The sequence below is a fragment of the Zosterops lateralis genome (genome assembly GCF_965231275.1).
Source record: "Zosterops lateralis genome assembly, chromosome: 8".
NCBI lineage: Eukaryota > Metazoa > Chordata > Aves > Passeriformes > Zosteropidae > Zosterops > Zosterops lateralis.
The window spans coordinates 15,068,127-15,092,602 of record NC_139768.1 but is presented as its reverse complement, the minus strand read 5'-3'; the positions used below and the strand labels follow the sequence as shown (position 1 = coordinate 15,092,602).

Below are 24,476 nucleotides of genomic sequence, written 5' to 3'. Positions count from 1 at the left end.
TTCCCCACTATCAACCCAGCCTCCAGAGTGGGTCCTGCCTGAGCTGGGAATACTGCAATGCAAAGTCATTGAAGGAACCTGGGCAAAACAGGTCCTTTCCCACCTCTTCTCACTACGCCTCCCCTGTGCCCCAGGCTTGTGCTCTTCCCCTGTACTGCAAACAGATTGCTTCTCTAGTTCTATTCTGCTCTTCAGGGATTTCAAATCCAGAATCTGCTTGACACGTGCAAGAGCCTGTTCCTTCCTCCTGGCGCGCTCCCCCGCCCCCTGGAATTGGACATCGTTGTTCCATTTTGGAAACTATTATATATGGAGACTCATTGGACTGGGAAACAAAGAAGTTATTACTTGACAGAGCCCTGCAGCTGGGAATGTGGAAGATGGGGGGAGAGAAGGGGGAGAACCAAGGGAGACAGGATGGGGGGTTGGTAGTAATGTTATGAAAGCGATCAACAGAAAGGACAGCTCAAAGATGGGAAACATCTATTTTAAAAAGTCTCAAGTGAGATGAGAAAAGAAGAAGAAGAGAAATCAAGTCCAAAAGGGAGATAGGAGAAGAGAGAGAGCAGTTGGTGCCGACGGTGCCGCGGGTTAAACGCACGGGTCTGTGGGTTTGTGTAGCCTTTGATTCAGCACTGACACGCTTTGGCAAGAGAGGCCACCGGAGCTGTCAAATCCTTCACCAACGTGCCCATCAATTGTATTCAGCTCTCCCCGACCCGCACTGGCATTTTAATTACTGTTGGGTAAACTAATTTGTACAAATGAAGGCAACTCTGCCTAATAGAATATGCAAGCTCTCTGACCTCTGACAGGCGATGACACAAGATACAAAGGAGGCAGAGGAAGGCTTTTTATCAGAGCCTTATTACTCTCTATTACTCCAATTAGTTAAGCTCCAGTGCTCCTAATTGGGGGAAAAAATTGCAATTAAATCAATTTTTGATGGGCTGAAAGTGGGTTACCGAACCGCCCTGCCTGTGAAACACTGATATTATAGCAGCAAAGGTCAAAGTCTTTGTCGGCACCTGTGGGGCCCCCACCTCCCCTCTCCAAGCCCCTCTGTGCCCCCCCAACACACACATGCAGCTCGCTAAGGCGAATCATTAGAACATGTCATGTCTTATCGTGGCCGCCACCATCCCACCAACCTCATCAGTTGACATCATTATGGAAGGTAACTCCTCCAGCATGAATACAGTGCTAAGGTCACACAAACTTGATGGAGCCCCTGCTGAAGAGCAGATGCAACAGTAACAACATTGTGAAGGGGAGATGAGGGGGTCAGAAACCCAGCACAGGGAGGGAGTTTCACCACCTCCAGCATGAGACTTCTCCAACAGACCAGATACACACAAAGGGAGAGAGACAGAGAGTGCAGGGAAGCAAGTGCTCCTTACCCAGGGGCATTTAATTTGCAAGGAGAAAAAAAAAAAAAACAACAGCACAGCATCAGTTTAGCAGTTTCTTCTTTATGAGCAAGCAGGCACCACAGACATGCAAGAAATCCCATCTGCCTTAGATGCAGGCAATGCTGGACAAACCCAGGACTGGATGGTCATGCTGCCCCTTCACTGTCCCAGACCAGTTCCTTTAGCCATACTTTGTACTTCTTGCAGGACAACCAGAAAACTGAACCAATCATCTTCAGTGTGTCAGAAGTCAAGGCAGCTGGGTTATATGTTAACATTCTGTAACCACAAATTCAACTAAAATCAGCAGGTAAGACAGCTGCACCTAAAGCTCACCTGAGCAAGCAGAAGAATCCCATTACAGTACAGCCTCACCTTTGTTGAATAACCTTGCTGAAAAGACCCAGCAGCTGAAAGTCAAATAGCCAGACTTGTTCCAGAAACAGACTGGAAAGCTCTGGTATGTTTGCTGCTACTTCTTTGAGCTCGTGTGCATGCTACAGCATCCCCCAAGGCACCAGTCAACTCAGAGTTAATTTGTGCTCCTGATATACCTCACAAATGTCACACAGAGAAGGTACAGAAGAGCTCTGCCACAGCCCACCATGGACTCAGCACAGAGAGAAAGCAAAATGCATAGAGAAGACCATGAACCCTGCAACACCGACAACCACTACTGCTCCAAGAGGAGGTGCTGTGCTCTTGCAAGGAGCTCCAGTGACACATGCGTGAACAGATGGACTAATAACTCATTCATATGCCGCCTCAAGTGGACCACTAAAAAGTGGTGCCCAGAAAGAAGGCATTTACATTTTGTATTGAAGAGCACTGTAGAGATGCCGGGTTGAAACATGAAGTCACATTTGAGGCAGAACTCCAGCTCATGAGATAGAAGAAATGCTCATGTTGTTGCCTCCCAGTCATTTACTTCATGCCTCACAGTAGCGGGAGCATCAACTTCACCTCTCCAGCCTTCCTCTATGGCCTCTAACTTCATGTCTTCTTCCAGACTTCAGAGACACTCAGGCTAAAGAACAGAAAAAGCTTTTAACATCCCCAAAAGCTCAATTCTTGGCATGGTAGACAGATCACCCCTACTCTAGCAAACTGCTTAGCAGGTGTCCAACCTAGACACCTCCATCTTGCCTTCACTGCTTTGCAGTTTCACCCCATACTCTGTGTCCAAGTCACCTGCAACCTTGATCACTGCCCCTTCAGCAGCCCTGCAGCAGGTAAGTTCTGTGAAAACAAGTCACCAGATACAGAGCACAATCCTCTTTTCTGGAGAAAAACTGAGCTCAATGACATCAAGACAAAGATTCCAGACAGGACAAATAGATGCACACTCTTCCACACTACAGTATTGAATGGGAGAATACCCTTGATTAGAAACTAGTGATTCAATCCACAAAATGGTTCTGATGTTCCTAGGGCTGTTCACATCACTGCTTTCCTCAATACTCCCACATGACACATACTTTTAGAAAGAACCAAAAGGTCCAAAAGAGGACCACATTCATATTAGCTCTATAAAAGTTGATTGAGGATCCTGAGTGTTCCTGTACAAGAGGAATATTGGAACAGTGCATTTCACAGTGCTGCTGTCATTTTTCAGAACTTCAAACAGAATCGCTTTTGTAGCTGTACAAGTAATTGACACCAACCTTGCTTCTTTATTGAAGGAAAAGTCTTGATAACCTATTTTTAACAGTGTAAATTACATATTTACATGGTATGTCCAACAATCTTCATCTTTCCTCACTCCCCAAACCTCTGGGCTTGCCAGGTATGGAGTAGTTGTTCATGCAGAGCTCTTTGTACAAGAACTCCTTATCTCTCTCAAGACCAAATTTAAGCCCCAAATTATGCTCAAGTTATTACTGTTATTACAGGGAAAAAGAGACTCCTTAACCATAACTGAAATTTAATCCAGAACATAATTCAGGCATTTACCTGAATAACTTGCACCAAAAATCAAAGCCTGTGCCAAAACTGACTTGTCTGTGCATGCCTACCAGGCCTTTCTGTGAGCAGAGCTCTCTTTGCAGGCAACCACTGGGGTTACATCTTAGAAGCTGAATAATAAAGAAACATGGCTCAACTGAGAAATCACTTCTGAGTCTAAAATCTGGGCTGTGCAAGAGATATAGCTCTCTATTCCTACCACAGAGAGCTTTCTGCAGAGAAAGAGAAGGGGGGAGAAAAGAAGAAAAAATACAAAATCTAGGGACTTTCTGGTCAGTTTGAGACTAGGTGGCTAAACACCACTACAGCACGGTTATATCAGTAACCAAAACAAAATCTCAAAGAACATTTTTAATGTTCAGAAGCTGTAACATTAGAAATTCCAAGAAAGTAGCTACTAAGGTTACATTTGTGTTTTGAGGAGTTGAAGGGTTTTTTGGGTTTTTTGTTTCTTTTTCAAGTGCAGGTGAAATAACCACAGCTGGTGTCTCAACTTCTTTATTCACACAATGCATTCTGCCTTCCAACATCACTACAGAAATCCCAGCCACCTGTAGCACCTTCATCTTATGCTCTACTCCCCAGGGCAGCCTTTCGAACACCAATGGTCAAGAGTCCTGTGAGGTGCCCATGCCCACCAGACAGCATGCTCTACCCTTCAACTGCTGCACATGCCACCTGCAATACAGTACAGGGGAGCTGCAAGATAACTTCATAAAATCTCTATCTTGAGAAAATTTCCTGAGTTCTCAGAATTAATTGAAAGGAAAGAACCAGTGAAGCTGCTGACAGAGCAGCAGTAAAACATGATCCCTATATGACATACAAGCACAGTATTAGACACTGGACACCATTTGTACCTAGAGACTATCACGCATCTTGGACAGATCTCTGAGGGCCTGGCATTCAATTCTCACCAATCTGCATACCCACTTCCAGCCTTCACACCCTTCACTTTCCCCTCTCTTCTCTGCTCAGTTCTGTTATCCTTCCCCCTCGCCCCCATGGGGAAGACACCCTGAGCTCGATCTTCGCCCCCTTCCCCAGACCTAGCAGCCCCCTTGAGCTCAGTGTTCTGGGCCCACACACAGCCTTACAAGAAGCTCTGAACTTCAGCCCTCACTTTCTCAAAGCCTACCCAGGTGTAAAGCTCCAGCGATTCCTTTTTCTTTACCATTTTCCCTCCCTCCTCCCTCTCCTCCTAGCTCCACCAACATTTTCAGGCCACACAGTGAGCAGGGAGGTTGGAGTACATGAGGGCCATTGCAGCAGTCGTGCTGTTTCAGGCCCCCCCAACTTAAGACAATTTCTAAGAGCCATTTCTTATCCTCCCCTCCGTGAAATGATTTCTGTTAATTGCCTGGTGGGAATCAGTTATAGGTGGGGGAGACTCTCCCCACACACACACCCTGGCCCCTAATTGGCTTATTGAAGTTTTAACGGGGCTTTCACCTGGAGAAGCTGGTAATTATTCCCTTCATTCCCCTCTTGCTTGTACCTGTAGCTTCACACTTGGGGCCTGCCTGGCTCCACGGGGGGCACTTTGTTCCCTCTAACTACAGGCCCCACACAAATGGGCCCAGCAGCAGGACAACACAGCAAAGTGGTAATTTTCAGCCTGGCGTAATTAGCCAAGGTTCTTTCAGCCCAAACTGCTGAATGCAGAGAGGGCTGCTGGGGAGGGTGTGCCATGTGGGAATGGAGGAACGGGGGCTGCTCTCAACAGGCCGACAAAGACCTCTCGGGGGCTCCAATCTGGGGCGAGCAAGAGGAGGGGGTGGGAGCGGGACAGTTTGCCTGGCATAGCTGGGGCACACACTGAGGAAGTCAGCCCATGGCATCCTTCCCCCAGCCTGTGGAACAGGGCAGTGCAAGATGCCAAAAAAGCGGTAAAGGAGAAAAGAGATCCAGTGATGCACAAGAGAAGCATGTGAAGGGGTGCGATGCATGACAGATTCTTGAAGGCCTGGTGTAGCCTATGCTCCCAGGACAGGATTTCTAGTCTAGTACCTTCACACTAAGATTTAGAAAGGCAACAGACTCAGGGAGAATAAGCTGGACAGGGCAGGTCCCAAATAGGAGAGCAAGAACTGTGCCAAGGACAGTGAGAATTCTTATTGCTGAGAAAAATCATTGAAAAGTAAGTCATCTGCTCCAAAAGTCAGGCAACAAGCATAACCAGGAGGACAGCAACAAAGGCTCCAGGTTCTCTTTTTGCTGAGGCATCTCCCATTAGCAAACCAAAACCGTTTTTCATAGTGGGACCTCACTTGTTCTGTCTCCCTTCCTGCTACAAGATTTTGGTTTTGCAAAACTACCATGAAACCTGCTGGATGTGGGTTCAAAAAACTCAGCCACCAAGTGATACACCACTGTGTATCACTCCTTCGTTAAATCAGACTGATGCCAGATGTCCCACAAGCCAGAAACTGGCATCCTCTGTGTGGCATGCTGCCTCTGCTGATTCTCAGGACTTGTTAGCATCTATGCTTTTTTTGAATTGACTTGTCAGGTTTTGTACACAAGTTAAAGCTGCTATTCAGCTGGATTAATGATCACAGCTTCAGTGCAATGGGGTCTGGGGGATTTTTTGGTTTTTTTGTTTTTAAATGTTAAACCACAGTTTTAAAAAGCTCACCTTGTGTCTCTTATGATTGCAATATCCTACTAGAAAGCAAGAATTGTCATAATCTAAAACCTTGGTCCTGATCCTGCCATGAAAACCAGGTGGTAAGCAGGGAGGTAAAGAGATGCCACTATAATCAAAGGACAGGTACACTGGAGTGCTGAGCAAGCCCTAGGAGATGATGCAATTACAACAGTCCTGGTAAGAAGGAAAAGAGATCCTCAGGGACTCCAATTGTAGGAAGAGAGCAGACAAGCAGCACAATCCCCAGGGCACAGACTTTTAATTTCTGAGCTGCCTAAAATACAACTGTGACACAATGCTGCAGCAGGTTGCAAACTAGAGAAGCAAATTGCCTGGTTCAACCCCATGATTCTGGTTTCTTTCCAGGCCATATCTCATTTTAGCATTTAACATTATTTTAGCATTAGCATTTCTACCACATTTTATGAAAGACTCTCACAGAAAGGATCATTTTTCAATTTCAATCCTATTTATTTCAGCTTCTACCAAGGTTCTACCAGCTGCTTTAAGTACTTGTCACAGTGATGAGTTCAGCCAGATACTGTGTGCCTTTGACCCATCAATGCTCAAGACTTTTCCTTAGAAGCAACTTTTGACACCTCTGGAGAAAGTATGCTTGCTGTGAAATCCATGCCACCATCTGAGAACAGACACCAAGAATGGACAAAAGCAGACCCATGTTGACCAGGCCCATTTCAAGCCTGTGCAGAGAAACAGAGTGAACATTCCCTGCACCAGTGGGAAAATATATGTAATGTCATCTGTGCTCACACTTTATCACAAACCTTATGTGGTCCAGGGCTTTTTCTTCTAATAACCCCACACCCTACAAGAGGAAATATAGAATTGATTTAAGTAAATATTCCAGCTGTTACTGCTTTGGACAAAAGTCTAAATATTTGCTCATGTATAGAAAATGCTTAAAGAATCATGATGCAAAAGAAGAAAATCTCTTCTGTTTATAAAATACAGCCTATTTTTTAAGGTTCAAGACTGCCAAGACCAATCCCAGTATTTTTTCAGATGTGACTGGCAAAGCTTTCAGTTAACAAGTATTGTTTTAAAAATGCATGTATATATATAGAATGACATTTTATATAAACTTTTCCATTAGAATCTATGACAGAAAATTACTTTTCAATAAGCAGCAATCCATGCATGCCAGTGAGGTCAGGGGGAGGGGAGAATCCTTTCAAGTCTGCCAGAACAACTAAAAATCAAGAATGTTTCAGTTTAAAAGTAGAGGTGGAAGGAATCTCTTTTCCTGGTGCCACAAGCCACAGATTATTTTTGTCTTTTTCCTTTTGCCATATAGACACGTGTATAATAAATTCAAACTCTAATATTTAGGAGAATTTTGAAAAAACTGATCAGGTGAGGAAGAAGAGGAGTTATCAACAAACATATACTTTCCTTATCTTATCACACAGGGCAGCAGTTCTTTCTCGATACCATACAGAGGCAGGAGCTGCACTTGTTCATGCTTTTAGGGGAAAGAAGCCAAATGACAAAAACACTGTTTGATCTTCCTCCTCTGCCCTGTGATATTCAAACAATTTACAAATTAAGTCTAAATGAGTTCTTCATCAGAAGGAAATAATGCCCAGAGGGTTTTGAGATGTCAAAGACCAGAAAAGGTGAAAGAGGAAAAGCATGTATATGGAGCACATGCTATACACAGAGAGGGCCAGGACACTGAGGCATGGAGACACAGGTGCTCTGTGGAGGAGGGAAGCAAAGCCTCATCTGCGTTTAACTCAGCCATGAAATGACTCCTAAAGCTTTCCTGTTCTGATCATTCCAGTCCTGACATGGACACGCTTGCAACAACCTTAATTCACTTGCCCTTAAAGCTCTGGGCAGTTTCCACCTCCCCAGTCCTCCAATCTCTACAATATGATTTGCTTCAGGGTTTTCATACTACGTGTTTGGAGCATGTCAACTCTTCAGCCCTAAGCAGCCAAGATACTGAATAAAACCCCTCCTCCCCATCTGCAGGTTTAGGGCATGCTTGGTTATGAGCAAGCACTAGAGTGAGAAATCAAACCTTCCAGTCAGGCCAGAAAGCCCCAGCTCTGCATGCAGAGAAAGGCACACAAGGTTTCATTAACAGATAATACACTTCTTAGCCATAAAGATGTTTAGTGGCCACCTCCCACACAGATCTCAAACCACTCAAAATCTTGCCAAAAAGGTTTTGCAGAAGCCAGAGTTCAAACTATGCTGACATCAATAAGGCACAGTTTCACAGCACAGGTTATCACCTTCAGTATCTATAATCAGGCTGGGCTGCAAGGCAGTCTAAGAATTATTAAATTTCACTGATAACTGAGATAAGCCAGATGAAGATAGGAAAATGATCAGGCAAAATAGATGGCATAGAGATAGGAAAAGGATAAGACAAGAAGGTGAGCAATAATTTATTATGATGCTTTATGTCAGTATATTGGAGAAAAATTACACATAAAATGGTGTAAGAGGGAAAGGATTGCATTGGAAAGGACTGAGAAAAAGACTCTTCAGGCACACATCTCAAGTCTGCAATGGAAAAGAGGATCCCCTAACATACATTGTTCTTTGATAACAAAAAATATCTGATGAAGGGATATTAAGTACCACACTGCCTCCTGCCACTCAGTAAGTTGCTATCTAGGTGAAGCAGGACAACCTGCTGGCAGTCAGTTCTCCAACACTTCAAGGAACAGAAGTCTGGAAGCTTTAAGTGCATAGGCACCTTTGCGAGTACGAGTGTGAAACCACAGTTTCCTCCTTTCCTTTCCATGGCTTGCTCTATTTCCATGTGCTCTGAGAATATAGGGAGTCACATCCAAAACCACAGCTATTAAAAGAACAATTTCTACTTGGTAAGTGAAACACCCACAAAAAGAAATGCCAAAACCAAGCTCACTCATACGTCCTACACTGAAATGAGCACATTATTTGAGCATCAGTATTTGATTCTGTAGCCAGTTACAAGTGTCAGAGTAGAAACTGACACTCATCTTTTATCATGTGAATACAAGAATCAATTACATGGCCATCAATTCACGTTGGGCTGCATCTCTGTGGACTCCAGTCAGAAGCTGTACTGTGAGAAAGTGATGAGCTTAGCACAGCTCAGGAATGCCTGAACTCTGCTCCATATGAACTCCACTCCAAGTTCCCCATTATGAACCTGCTATCCATGAATTTACAAAATCACTTTCAAAACTTCTGGCATCATCCACCTCCACAACCTTCTGAAGAACTGAATTCACACTGTGTGAAGGAATACCCTCTTTTATTCATTTTAAAACAATCTTCTAGTAATTTCAAATGTCTCTGGTACTAATATTGTAGGATTTGGTAAATAACAGTTCCACATTCAGACTTACTCACCATCACCTTACTCTTCGTATCAGGCTGGTTTTACCAGGACATCAGCATATCATTAACTTCTGCAGAGTGTTTTACTTGGGACCAAGTATGGGGAAATCCCACCAAAACATGATATAAACTAGAAATGTAGTCATTTCTTTGGTACAGAGAAGCATTCCTCTGCAGTATCTCCTCTTCAAAACCTGTTGGTTCATTGCCCCTTCTGAGGCAGGTTAATTGCTCCATGTCTTGAGGCTTCAACTAGCCTCAATCACTCCTAAAATTAGTAGGGAACAATATCACTGGCTCTACTGAGGGAGCTGAAGAGCCAGCACAAATATCAGGACCACAAAGGTCTCACAAATTAGTTTGGGAAGCAGAGGCCTCAGACACTGCACAGCGCCAACAGCACTGCTTACCTGCACACAACACTACTAAAGTACCTCATACTTTCCACCACGTACCAGGAGCATGAAGTCCTTGCTTTGCCAGGCTCCAAACTTACTTGAAGTGGTCTGCCCACCATCCATGTTCCCAGACTGCTCTGAGACCATCAGAAGACAGATGTTAGAGAAACATTACTGCTTTTCCAATACCTGGAGCAGGCTCCCTTGCTTCTCCACTGTCAAAGAGGAGAAAATCCAGGGGAAGTATAGGGAAAATGAAAACATGCTCTAGGCCAAGACAGAAAATCAGATGCAAGAGAGAAACTCTTCAATCAGACAGTCCTGCTCCATCTTCATCCTTCATTAAATCAGCCTGAACAGCCAAAGCAGGTCACTGAACAAAGCACAGTGTAAAAGCTCAACACAGCTGCACAGGAGGAAGAGACCAAGCATAACAACAGTAGTAGTTGCTGCTTGGCCCAGCTTAGTCTGCAATTGCTGCTTCTGATGAATTCACATCTTTCAGGAGTGGGGAAGAGGTACAGACACAGATTTCTTTTTCCCCTGAAAAAACCTAAGCTGCTGGGTTCCAGCTTGCAAGGCTCTCTTCATCCCCCACACTAATAAATCTCTGGGACTATAAATCACCTTGGTACAGGTCTCTCTTCGCAAAGGAAATGGGCTCTCTCTTGTCATTAGCTGCCTGTGTCTACCAACCATAGCAGGGCCTCATTCAAGTCCTCTTTGATGGACGGTTAGACTTAAAGGAATATGTGCTTCAATCTCAGAGGAGAGAGAAGAATTTACTAATTAGACAGGGCAATGCACATTAAAAGCAGGCTTTAATACCTGGTCCCAAATTAGCCCTGCACCTGCTAAGTATCAGGATGCCTACAAAGCAGTAAGAGTACATCCCACATGTAGGGATGGTGAATGGAACATCATGAACCCACAATACCTCCAAGAGCAAGAAAGTGGTTGCAGCGGTTGTGTTTCACACAGTTGGGAGGGAAGGTAGAGAAGACCTGACAAATCCTAGACAATGAACCACAGAACACAATACAATCAACACTGCACAGAAAGAACAGACTTTCCACTCTGCCTTCCAGTCTGTAACAGTCTCACACTGCTCTGAAAAGAAACCAGAGGCAATGGAGCCAAGGAGAGAGTCAGAGCCACACAATTTTGTCCACGTCTCCAGTGTCCGACCACAACACACACAGAGATTCAGGATGCCAGCAACCCGAGGAAACTGAAGCTTAGCTACAGGAAAGAGGCACTCTGGCATGCTCCATTGGAAAGTGTATTAGCATTCAAGCCAGATGCACATACTGAGGAGAAACTCCCATTCTTCAGAGGAACTGGTTTTCCTTCGAGGATGACTATCTTTTGTTACTTATTTGCTCGTCTCCAAATTTCAGCCTCTCTGGTCCTGTCCGTGTCTTGCCCTATTTTAAGCAGTCTGCCAAGCATCTTCGGTGAGGACTGAAGTGACAAGGAGGATGTTGCAACAGGAAACATCATTATCCTGAAGTGTGCCAGACCGAATATAGGAGAAGCCCATCTCTGAGCCATGCTTTCATTTTTATCAATATCTTCTCTAAGCCTGAAGATATTCCTGTGGACAGTGCTAAGCTCTGTGTCAAAATGCCAAAATTCAGCAGCAAGTGACAAGTCAGAGATTTACATTTATGACTTCTGTAAATTCATACCATCTGCAACCTCATCCCAAGCACATGGATGACAGAGCCTACCCAGGATGAAGGCAGTGCTGCTGCAAACATCTTCCCCTCTGCCAGGAACCACCTTCTCTGCAGACAGAACCCTCTCTTCAGCAGTTTCCTACAATCCATATTGATATGCTCATGTATTCCCTCTCCTGAGCTGGAACAGAAAAGTTCGTAGGTTGGAAGAGCAACATACACTACATACCACACACCTGAAGAAAGTATGCTTTTCTCTTCTTCTTCCTCCCCCTTCTCCTCTCCTCCCCCAGCCTTTCCTGAGAGCACTGACTGATACATAATCCACTCCATGCTCGGAAAAAAGAAACTGTCCACCTTTACTTCTAACTAGGAAATGCAATACAAAACCTTGTCCCTTAAATTCCCTTCAAGTTACTCCTTGCCCCCATTTACACATACAGATGTATATATAAAACACATCCATGTCTGTCTGTTCCTCAAGTTGACACAAGCTATTTGGACCACAAAGCTGTACACAAGCCCCAAAGGAGCCACCAGACATTCTGTGCTGGAAGCTGGCCATTGTCTTCCCAGGGATATATGCAAATTTCTGTTGGATAAAACAGCTCCAGTTAGAGGTAGAATCAGGCAAACACACATTAAACATGTGTTTTGTGCAGCATGGACTTGATATGCAGTATAAAACAGGCTTGAATTGACTCCATTGACCATAATCAAAAACATATCCCTTTGCGTCAAACAAACTAGTGCATTTTGGATAGTCTAGAAATTTGATTCACCAAGTACTTGAATCAGAAAGTTACCATCAACCTGCTGTATACTTTTTAGTTTCCTTCAGGAAAACTAGGACTAGCAACTGCCTTCATGTGTACACAATCATCACTTTCTTGTCATAATAAAGAACTGGTGTTTTACTATAATTCTTCCTCCTGCAGCAGTCTGAAACCTTCACTCTGATAAATTCAGTACTTTTGCAGTTCTCCCCCAAATATATTTTTTACTTCTAGAAAAACTGAGGGCAGGGGGGAATCCCCCAAAGAGGCCCAGTGCTTCCCTCCTTGTAATGAAACCCTGTAATGGAATGCCCTGCACTCCAATTAGGAAGAAATGCTAATTTTCTCCAGTTGAGCACCCCCTCTAGATGTATCTAATTTGTTTCACTGCTTTCATCTCTCCCCTCCATCACATTTTCATTTAAAGGTTATGATCTGTTTGTGCCCTCCATGCCGCGCCCTGACAAGACACCCCTATGAGAGGTTGCAGGGGCCATGTCGCCCTTCCTAACCCCCTTCCCAAACAAAAACCAAAGCTTTTTTCCCTCCACTGCCTCTTTAAGAAATGTAGAAAGATGAAGGGGAGGAGCAGGGAATTGGGAAGACAATAATTAAAAATAAGAAGCAAGCCCTCTTGCAAGTTGGGTTGTTGGTTGTTTCCAACAAAAGGTTAGAGACCTTTGCACCATGACCAACACCAGTATGGCCAGTGCAGGCCAGCCAGGAGCAACATTGCGGAGCTTTGCTACTTCTGCAGATCCACTTTAGGAACAGCTGCCATACAAGAATACTCTTTTGGAAAAGCTTTTGAGATGCTAAATTGTTTAGCTCCTTGTACATCTTGGGGTATCTATTTCCTCTCATCTGTCACAGGGAGAGTCTGGTCAGAAAGGTTGTGAAGAGTTGGCTCAGCTGAGGAGAAATTCTCGATAAAGCTTTCCCACTCCCCTCTAAATGGCTTATGCCTTGTTCTGGGAGCCTGTGTTCTTAAAATTCCTTCAGGAGAGCAGAGACTTCAGCTAGGTAGCATGGGCCTTGGAATAGCTCTTCATGGCACCCATAAATTTGTGTTTCCATGGTTGTGGCTAGACAGACAGGTAAATCCTCAGGGCAGAACCCATCTGGACAGGTTATCCACCCAGAAAAGCTGTGTATACACCACATAGGGAAAAGGCATCCAGATGACCTTGCTAGTGCCACACCACTTCCCACAGAAATTTCAAAGGACTTTTTTAGTCACCAAAAGACTATTACTGAACAAAAATAATTTTAAAAAATGCAGCCAACATCCTACTTCCAAGCAAAGCTTCTTTGCAGCCTGCCCCAGTATTCTCAAATAAAACAGTAACCCTGGAGCTGAACCCACAGTTCTTCCTACATAGAAACCCTGCTCCTAAGCCAAGCCATTCATTACTTGTGTTCAGCCTCTCCCTCACTTCACTTCAATTTTCTCCATCAATTCTTGTCTGTTAGAAAGAAAGGAAATCAAAGATCTACACTCTTTACACACAAGTTTCACCATACACCTGTTGTCAACATCCTGTAAGTTGAAAATGCCCAAAGAACCTCTTTGGAGGAAAGGCAGCTAAAGTAGGCCCTGACTGAAAAGGAGTGGAAACTGCTGGGTTCTACTGGTGGCACAGCCTGGTAACAACCACCCTCTTGGAAAAAGCAGAACAGCTGGACATGCTGCCCAGACTGAGCACTGAGTAGCCTGCTCTTGACAGTAAGATGAAGCTGGAAAAGTGCTGCAAGAGTGTTTTCTGTTATTAATAGGCACTTTGCTAATACTGCTCCAGATAGTCAGCTCCCTCTCAGTCATTTCCTGCTGCAGCCACTGAATCCCATTGGTCACAACACTATATGCTCCATTACAAGCTATTTCCTCTCTACGTTTGCAATGCCTCCAAAAGCTTTTGCAGGAAGTCCTGATGATCTCCCTTCCTGCCTCCCTCTGCAGACACAATTCCCTCATAATTTGACTTTCTGGGACCACAAATGGGGAGCGGGTAAGAGGCACACAAAGATTTACTCTTCACAGATAGCAGCTTTGCCCCTTCCTCCCTTTCCAGGCCCCCTCTCTATCTGGTCCATGCAAACAAACCCTGAGTGGGAAAGAGCGTTTGGAAGAGGCCTGTGTCTGGGCCAGCTGCCTTTCATCCAGAAGATGCCTCTTCCCGTTGGAAAATACAAGCATTGTGTGAAACCATTTTAATATATTCATGCACATTCCTATAGCTCGCAGGAGCGAGTGGGTCTCAGCACCCTCCCCTCCCTGCCTTCCAAATGATTTTCATAGGCAACGATGCACTGGGAATACCACTTGTTTTCTCGAATGCCCGCGAGTATGTAAATTGTGGGAATATGCAGGCCAAGGGCTGTGGTTTTATTGTGCTGCAGAAAAGATTTTACTAATTACTTGCCTAAACTCCAAAGCAGTACGCCTGCTTTTTTACAAAGCGGGAGTGTGGGGAAGGTGGGGGTGGTGGGAATAGGAGGAGGGGGTCTAAAAAAAAAAAATGCAGGGGGAAGAGAGAGTAAAGGGAAAGAGGGAGAAGGAAAGGGAGCACAAGGGATGCATTTCAAAGTTTCTCCAGCAATTGGATGGGGGGGAGCTGGGCCCAATGTGAAATCATAGAGGTCAAAGGTGGGTCTCCCTCCCTTGTGAGAAAGTGGTGAATCAGGACGGTTTATCAAACGATCATTTTCTTTTGAAACTGGGAGGCAGCGGCTGGGACAATTCTGCAGATGTGCTTGATGAGTTCGGGACAAAAATGGGCCGCCTCCTCCCCCCCTCCCCCCTTTAAGGTCTCCCATCAGGGGTTGCTTCTCCCTCCACTGCTTCCAAGACCCTCCCCTCCCTTCTTCAGTGGTCAGCTGAGACCCCCACCCACTGACCGCCTTTGTATTCCTGGCCTTTGGACACAGTGACAGGGCCCTTTATGAGACCCCAATCAAGACCCCCATGTCACAGGTACCTAGTAGAGATACCAGACCCTTTTCAAATGAGGAACAACAAGGAAAATATGCTGGCCCATTGTCCCAGCACGGCACCAAGGGAGATGAAAGGGACAGGCTGCTCCCTCTCCACAGACTGCCTGCCAATCAACCTCAGTTATTAAGGTCACGATGTGGAAATTCTTTTGACCTACACCTAATCAAAGATGCACCAAGGACTTTTGCAACAACATGGGGGAAGGTGGGAGAGCAAGCATCTCCCTGTCCTCTCCACCCATAAATACAGTGGCACTTCCTCAGAGAATTAGTAGGAGTTACCCCAGCTAGTACTACAGCACGCTTGCTCCAAGTACCACTAGGGCAGCCAAGCAGAGCTCTCTGCAGGCATGCAGCCTCAGGAGAGCTTAAATTAAAAGCATTTCTCACTGAAAAGCTACAGACGGAGCAACACTGGAGGTGGCTCAGAAGCCATGATCGAGGACAGTGTGTGACAAATACTAAGCATCCTCTTTCCTATTGCTGATATCTTTGGTTTGTGTGGGCTGTGAGTTTCACTAAACATGGTCAGCACCGTCCAACAGTGAATCCTGAAGAAGAAAAACTCAATGGATGTGAATCTCTAGTCTCCAAAAGCTGAAGCACCTGAAAGAGTGGATAGATGTCAGTAGTGCAGAGCAGACATTCTGACTACCCCCTTGCATGATAAAGGATGAAGATACCAAGATGATCTTGACAGTGGCAGTTTTTAGTACTACATAGAAATACTCACAGAGAGGAGGTAGGAGCCATGTGCACTGCCAGAACAATGAGATGGACAGAAAACAATGAGAGCATGGGTCAGATGGGATCAGAGAGCACATCCCACCAGATAGCTCCAGAGCACTAGGAATATGAACAAGATCAATTGCCTCTGAAAGGTTGTTCTGCATCACGCGCTGAGTCATCACCGTACACTCAGAACAGTCAGACACAACATTTCAACCTGACAAATGAACAAGAAATGACAGACTACAGTCTGTGATAGTTCACACAAAAATGAAAGAAAAAATCCAAACTTCACAACAGGAACATTATCCAGCATATATAGGATGCTTCTGCAAGTGCATGACTTTGAATTAGGTCCTCCAGAAGAGTCACATGGTGTAAGTCATGGCCACCACTGGCAGACTTATGATAAGTCTTGAATAAACAGAAATTTTTGGCACTCTTCTTTATGCATCATATCTACTGTCATTCAAGGAATACCCTTCCTGATCCCATGCCAGCTTGATGCTCTCATCTGGTTGGCATTTTTCAAAACCCAGCTGGATGAAGGTCCTAGTGAAAGGAAAACAAATTTGGAGTGGTAGTATACTGAAGTCATAGAAAGTGGAACAGTCACAGCAACCAAGCCACAAGTTTCTTTATGCTAAACACTTCATGTGTTGGATCACTTTCCACTGTCTTTTAGCTAAAAAATACCAGTGCAGTGCTACTGGAGCCCCTCAATTCCTGTCAGAGAGCCTGAAGAAGGTAACAGTTTACCAGTGGTGACCAGCTGGGTAACAGCTGAGAAGTGGAAGATTCCAAAAGAGCTCTGGGACAAAGACTCATGTCTTTACACAAATCCTACTACATTGCTTCTCCACTGCAAGTCACTGACATTCCTAAAACTGTCCCTTTGTTCCTTGGCTTTTCAAAATTGTTGAAGCAGGTGGAAAACAGCTTTTTCTTCTTGATATTGAACCAACTGGTCTTATACCATAACTGCTTAGCTATGGCAAGGTATGGTCTGGTTTAGGTCATTGTAAACCAAGATCCAAACTGACACTTCAGACACTGTAAGCCGAAGTGCTCAGAGCAGACATTACTTAAGCCCTGCAGGACAAAAGACAGATATTGCCTTTACTTCAGGGCAATATCCTCCACTATCACCCTCCTTTCAAATGCCAATGGCAGGCTGAGGACCAGTCTCCTGCTGTCCTCAGAGTGAATCAACACTCCTTTAGAAGGGCTAGGCTGCTATCTTAGGACACTACAGCTTCACTTCCCACCTCAGGGCATGAGCTTGCATCCTTTGAGTGACATGTCCGCCTCATCTGGGAGGAGTAACAGTGGCAGCTGAGCCTGGTTAGAGGCATCTGCACCTGGGGCTCTCACCGTGCAAGAAAGGTCCATCCCTCTGTGTCCCTTCCCGCCCCCAAAAGCAGTCATTTGAAAGGCGGGGAGGGAACAGACACCACTCTAATTGTAGGAGTGAAACCTGGCATCCTCCTGCTCATCTACCTTTGCACTCCATTTCTGTTTCTCTTTGAACCTCTGGTACAGCTTGTCAGGTCGCTGCCCTCCAGAGAGATCAGAAAAAAAAAAAATAAAACAGTGATTACTATTGTACACTGAAATGCAAGCTGGAAAAAGAGAGAGAGAAAAGGAAAGAGAGAACGGCCTCCATGTGTCAGACTATGAAAGGGCTTCGACTGAAGCCGCCTGAAAAACAAACCCTTAATTTAAATGTTAATGAAAGTGCTGAAGAGACATCAGAGGCTTTCATTTCTCTACAAGGAACAGAATCACCAGGTCTAGAATTTATGGCCCCCTTCACCTCCCCTCTCCTCTTCTCTGCTCCATCAGCCACAGAAGTAAGGAAAGGAAAAAAACCCTAATTTTAACATTAACTCCACACTTCCACCCTAGGATGCAATTGCTAAATTATCTGTTGGCAGGACACTGATCAAAGGTGGAAAAACAAAGGCACACTGCACAACCGAGCAAAGGTAAACAGCAGCCAAGGTCTGGTGAAGTTACCTTCTCCCCCTGAAAACTTAAAAAGCAAAGAGAAAACAATCACAAACTGGAAATGGAAACCTCAAACCATAAGGCTGCCAGCCCCCTCAACTAAATTTTTTCTGTCACATCGATTAAAGAGTCATGGATTCTCCTGTGCAAACCACGCAGCACAAGAAAGATGCTTCTTCCCAGCTTTCTGAGACAGACTTTCCCCTCAAGCAAGGGGAAAAATGATAAAAAACTGCAGGGGGAGAAAAAAAAAATTCAATATGCAACACAGCTCAACACGATTAGAAACAGATGTCTGCATTCCAACTCAGTCAGCTACTGCCTCCCAAAACCTGCTCACCTGCCTGCAACCACTAGTGAGCCAATTCACACAATCACAGAAAATATATAGATTAGAGTATTGGCCAGAAGTGACAAAAAGGGAGGAAGTCATCAATCACGTGAACTTTAGAGGGCAAAAGAAAGAAATTGAAGTGAAGAAAAGCGAGCTGCAGTTTCTCAATCTATAGAAATGTTTGCATATGTGTTTGTTTCTAGAGGAGAGGGAAAAGGGACATGCGTGTTCATGTGTTCACCCACATGAAGAAGACCAAATAAAGTCAGTAACACACAATTAAAGAAGGTAAAACAAAATCCTCTTCCTCCCAACATCAAGGGAACAGTCAGGGCAAACACGTAAGACACAGGTGTCATTTTAGCTCCAGAGGGCAGAAACTGATACTCATTTCCTGCTCTTCAGCTTTAGGATGAAAGAGCACCAAGTCAGTTATGACTATTGCATGTACCTAGAAACCCACATCCAGATCACCCTCTGAGGTCAGTAAAAGATGGCAGTTAATGCCACCACTAATTCTGCACGTCCACTCTGGGATCTCACAGTTGAGCAGGTTCTTCCTGCCCTGCTTAAGAAACAGCTGCAGGTCAGAGTCCCCTCTCAATTATTCAAACCGACCAGGCTCTACAAAGATCCCCAAGGACAGCAGAGCTATTGCTGCCGGCTGTTCTGCTGGCAATGCACAAACCTGAACAAAACTCAGTTACTTCTCCCAAGTCCTAGCAGACACAGAGAGGTCAACTGCACAAAGATAGGTCAAAGCAGAGCACACTATGGCCAACAGCTCATCTTGATATGCAGTAGGGGAAAATCTGCTGATAAAATCAGATTAAGAAATAAGGATAAGGATACATTAGCTGACATTTTAACTTCTACACATTAGGCTTCAATTGCACAATTAAAACCACTGCAAAATTGTTCTGATTCAAGTGGGTTGCTTTGCTCTAAGGCAGTCTGCAAGATCAGATTGTTACATTTTCATAAGAAGTTTCTAGATAACCATTAAAAACAAGCCCTCAAAATTAATCATTTTGATCGCTCCCAATGGAGCAGAGGCCCATTCAGTAAAGTTGCCTGTCTGTAACCTTTCTCTTCCTTCCTTTCCCCAATGAGTTTGGGGTCCATTTTACAGTTTGCCTGAGGTTGTCTGTAGAAGCAGAGATCTCCTCAGGTATTACTTCCTCATAATAATCCATGGGAGAGGCAATTAGGTTAAAAATCAGCATGTTCAAATAGAGGAGTTGGGTCTCAACTACAATAATGCATAAACAGGAGAGCCAGCCTGGCTTTTTAAATTCAGCTGCTCATGTAAGTACTTATTTTCCTTTAAATTAAGCATCCAATGCAGATAGCTAGTCTTCAGTACAAACTTGCCTTCTCTCTGGAGTTAACCTGCACTTCACCAAGATGACATCCATGAGGAGAGGTCATCTATTGCAGCAGACTAATGACACAGTCAGAACAGAAGAGACTGTCTCTTGGGCTTACACAACCAAAGCATGTCTCTGTCACAGTAGGGCACTTTATGATTGCTCCAAAATGTATCTAGAGTATCCTAGCTCTCTATCTACAGCTGAAACCTGGCATCCTGCTGCCCATCTACAGTTGCACACTGGAAACCATTTATGTGTGCCTCTGTCTTCTCTTTGCTTGCTTTAAAATCTGACACACTTTTGAGTACAACATCTCATGATAAATATTTAAATATTTTAAAACAAAAATAGCAAATGCCAGTGGCCAGACTTGGCAGAAGTTAGCTTAGATCTGAGTACTTTTTTGAATTCAACACAAAAAGAAATCTGGATCCAAGATCAATAATGAACTTAACACGAAGGTCCGCTTTTTTCTTTTCCCTCCAGTTTACATTGTACACTGCTCCCTTCTCTTCCCTGGCCACTGCCACCTCAGGGAACCACAAAGCAGAAGGTGCCACTGCTCTACCACAAACTCCCGAGTTTGCCTCACTTTGTACATTTGAACTGGTCCACTGCACTCAGACTTGCCCTGGTCTCTGACACTGAAGTCATTGCAGTAAGCACCAGTAAATAAAAGTTTAACATCTGCGTGATGCAGAGTTCAAAAGGCAAATGAACTTGTGGGAGGAAGAGGATTATGAGCAGCTAAGAAACATAGTTTAGGGTACGCAGCAGAGTTAAATACAGCATTTTACTAATCCATGGAGAAGGAGAGCTTTGGAGATCAATTAAACCAGTGGCTGAAGGAAGCTGAGGTACCCTTATTTTAAGTATCCTACTTTAAGAACACTCTCAGACTCTTGTCTAGTCACCTGTTTGACATGCAGTGTGTGACCTGCTATCCAAAGCACACCAACCAGCATAACTTTGCAGACTTGCTGAAAACCCAGAATGATCACAACAACTCCCATCTACATTACCCTGTAGGGCACTGTTAGGGATCCTCAAAGCAATGAAGCTCCAACAACACATGGATGTCAAGACACTCCCATGGCTGAAAAGGTTATATAAAAGAACTAAACACCGTTTTCCCCTGCTCCAAACGAAGACATGATCCAATATTCTTGGTACCCTTTTTAATACCTTTCCCTCTACTTAAATCTCCCTTATAGGAATCATTCTGTTTGCAGATTCTGAAAATATCCAGAATAGCACCATTACACAAAGAACAAGGAAGCCCCCTCCCCCAGCTTCACACATCTACAGGATGATCTCTCTAGTGACACAGGGAAACTATGGACAAATTAAAGCAGAATATTAAGAAAAAAAGCCTGAAGCCAAAGAAGCTGTGCTCTAAGAGCACAAATCTCTAACATTTAGCTTGAGTGTACAGGCACTGTCCTCTAGAGTAGCAGTCCAGCAGTGCAGGACTATAGCAGGTGCAGCAGAAAACTCATCTGCAGGTCAGGAGCATATGGGATACTTTGTAAGAATCTTCACACAGAGGAACACATCACTGAAAAGACAAAAAGTTTCAGCCCATTATCAGCTGAAGTTCAGTAAGAATACCACCCTGAATACTCCAGAGAGTCTCAGTCCTGGCAAACTTCCAGGTGAGGAAACTACAGCCACTCCAAAGCAATTCTGAATGGATAGAGTTGGAGGAGACTTTCTTGCTCCTACCCCACTGCACACAACTGCTTTGAACTCTGTGTGTCCATAGTACAGACAGCTGCCATTTCTTAGCAGTGGGCCAAAATACTTAGGTGGTTGGAGCCTGATTCTCTGTCAGTTCTACACCAGTAGAACTACCTGTCCTTATGGAGGAGATGTCAGTTTACATGAGCACAACTGAGAAGGGAGAATCAGAAGGTCACGTTAAATGTTTAGGAGGAAGTAGGGGTTATAGGCCATGTTCAGCCTCACTGGGGAACAAATGTATCCAAGCTCTGACTACAAGGATGGGGACTGTGAGGGAGGAAAAGCTTTAGACACAAAAGTGCCTAAGGAATGGATATGGGTGAAATATGGGCTCTTGCAAATAAAACAGAAACCACAGAGCTCCCCAAAGCAGACTTTCCTAGAAACCAGATATTATCTTTTTGATACTTGCCCTCATTAGACAGCAAGTAATAAAACCTATTAGTGAAAAATTCATCTCCCCTGCCCCTTGCCCTGGCCCACCCCCACCACATGCCCTCCTGCTCTGATCCTCTCTCTCTTCTAGGATAGCTGCGATTTGTTCTGAGAAGCGACAGGTTTATAGGTTAGCCGACACCTTCTCTCTGTGGAATTTTAATTAACTTCTCCCATCGTCAATATGTTAAGGAGCAGGGTTCCCATTATACGAGGTCAGCAGCGTGTTTCAGGCCCTGCTATATCAGCCGTCAAATTGAAGAATTAATGACGTGGCTAATTGGCTCTAATTCTCCACACCCCCCTCCCTAAAATATGGACGGGTAAGGGGGGGTGCAGTAGGGTGGGCTAGTGGGAGAGGCTGGTACAGTCCACAGTGTCATAAAAAAATGAGACCGCACAACTGAAGCCCACTTGTTCATGGGGTAGCTGTTCCACCACCTCCAATTTATCACCCTGCAGGGAGGAAAAGGGGGTGGGAAGTCTGAGGGTAAATATTGTGACAGAGAGTGTGCACAAGCGTGCACACCAAGCAGAGGAGCACTGTCCTGACAAGAGGCTACAGCACTAGGTCATCACTTAGGAGTAGGAAGCAGAATGCCACTGGCCTCTAACCAGCCACAGTGTCTGAGCCAGAGCCTGTCTGCCAGAAAAGGGACCCTTGCAGCAGAGAAGACAGCAAAGGGCTTCTATCTCACATCTTGCAGCAGCACCAATGCATGTGGCACTTCAAGGCAACAGCAAAATCATAGCAAGTCTGGAGTGTCATTTCCCTGATAAAGTCATTAGCTCCATACCACTAAGTTTCTGCCGATTGTAAAACAAGCTTGGAAATCTAACAAGGACAGCAGTGGTGGACAGTATTGCACAAGCCTAAAATTCAGTTGTTGCAGAAATCACATGATCAGCAACAGCAGCTCTTCCTCCCCTCTTCCTTGAAGTATGCTGAGGAAGAACCTCTCTTGCATGCAGACCAGTTTAACAGGGAACTAAAAAGATAGATCATTGCTGGTTGGTGTAAGATTTTAACGGGGAGAGTTTCTCAGGTTTTTACTTCCTCAAGAACAGGAGCACTTCAAAGAACACCCTGGAAGACAATGTTATATGTATTGCACTTGTCTCCCATGCTGAAGCTGCACTTGTAGCATTATGCCTGTCCTAGAAGCACAGAGCTACAGGCAACAGAGGCTGGAAAACCACATCCCTGAACTCCACTTCATCTTTGCCAGCTCAACATGCCCCAAAAAAGCTGAGTTCTAACCACTACACACAGCTCTCAAGCAGAGACCTTTTTGCTCAGCATCTCTTCTGCCAGAGAATGAGAATACAAGTTGGCATCTTTTCAGCACAGAAAACTTCAAGAGGACCCAGCTCACTGTTTCTAATTAGCAACTCAGTGTTCCTTCATCAAGAAAGAACAGGTCCCACCTAAGGCACTAAGAGGAACCCAGGGCTACCTTCACAGCCTCTTTATGAGGGGTTCACTTGGCTGGTATAGGAAATAAAGACCACACGCTCTTCCCTGAGCTCCTGCTGCAGGCATAAGCACCTGATCAGCCTCCACACAAATCAAGTCCCTGAACTCTCACATTGCTGCCTTAGAAAGATTTGTGAGCACACAGCCTATTCAACTCCTTAACTTCTCTTTGCTGAAAGTCGGGAATAAAAGATCTGTTACCTTAATAATGGGCTGATAGCAATGGACCACACTCGATCCTCTGTCTGCACTGTATGTAGACACTGACCAACTCTGCCCGCGGACAGGGACCAAACCTAAAGAGAAAGATGCATGTTATGCCACATTACCCAAAACTGCAGAAGATAGAATACATGCTGCTAATGTTGTGCCTGAAGAGGTGCCCAAACTGCTATGATTACCTTCCTGGAGATACTCTCCCTGAATTCAAATTACTGATTTTGGGGGAGCAAAGCCTTCAATTGCTGGCAGAAACAAGCACTTGAAGTCACACAGATTCAGCTTGTAAGTACGACCTTCCAGCCCACTGGTAACAGAGAGAGCATCCCCATCACTACTTGCTCTCTAAGGGCAGCACTCAAGATAAACTCCTCATCTTCTGTAGTTAAATAAATGACAACTAGGATTTGTTCAAATCTGTTCTCTTGAACAGTGTGGGAAGACTTAGTAGCATCCCTGAAAAATTGCCATTAATATTAACTATAAAGTTAATCATTCACCAGCCTGTAAAATAATCTTTTATAAGACCCTGCTTAAAACCAAGTTTTTCAGTGTACCCCAGGCTGTTTTTAAACTGGCTGCCCTTGCTCACTGACAATATGAGAGAAGTCCTTCCCTCCCCCAACAGTGCAAACATGCCCATCTCCTTCCACTAGTTCACCCCTTTGTTTCTGGGCCCTAATAAAGGCCCCAAAATTCTTGCTGGGGCCTCTGCCAATGGCCCTCATTTTCTCCACCTTGCCATCATTCCTGCCCCACAGGACCCAAGCCCCCCCAGTTGTCTGTAACCAACCCCCAATGTTTTGCTTCAAGACTTCAAAGCGCAGAGTGCCCTATTTGTTTGTTTGTTGATAATGCCCAGGATTGCAGGCTATTCTTGTCAGCAGGGAATTTAGCACCTAGTGTCAGCAAA

General features: G+C 44.6%; 1 protein-coding gene across 1 annotated transcript in view; it reads right to left on the bottom strand.

The window, feature by feature from the left end:
• The window catches only part of FBXW4 (F-box and WD repeat domain containing 4), a 59,883-nt gene that overhangs the window by 18,064 nt on the left and 17,343 nt on the right, over positions 1–24,476 (bottom strand). The window contains 1 exon segment of the mRNA XM_083866124.1: positions 23,546–23,640. Coding sequence (XP_083722250.1) covers positions 23,546–23,640 — 95 coding nt within the window.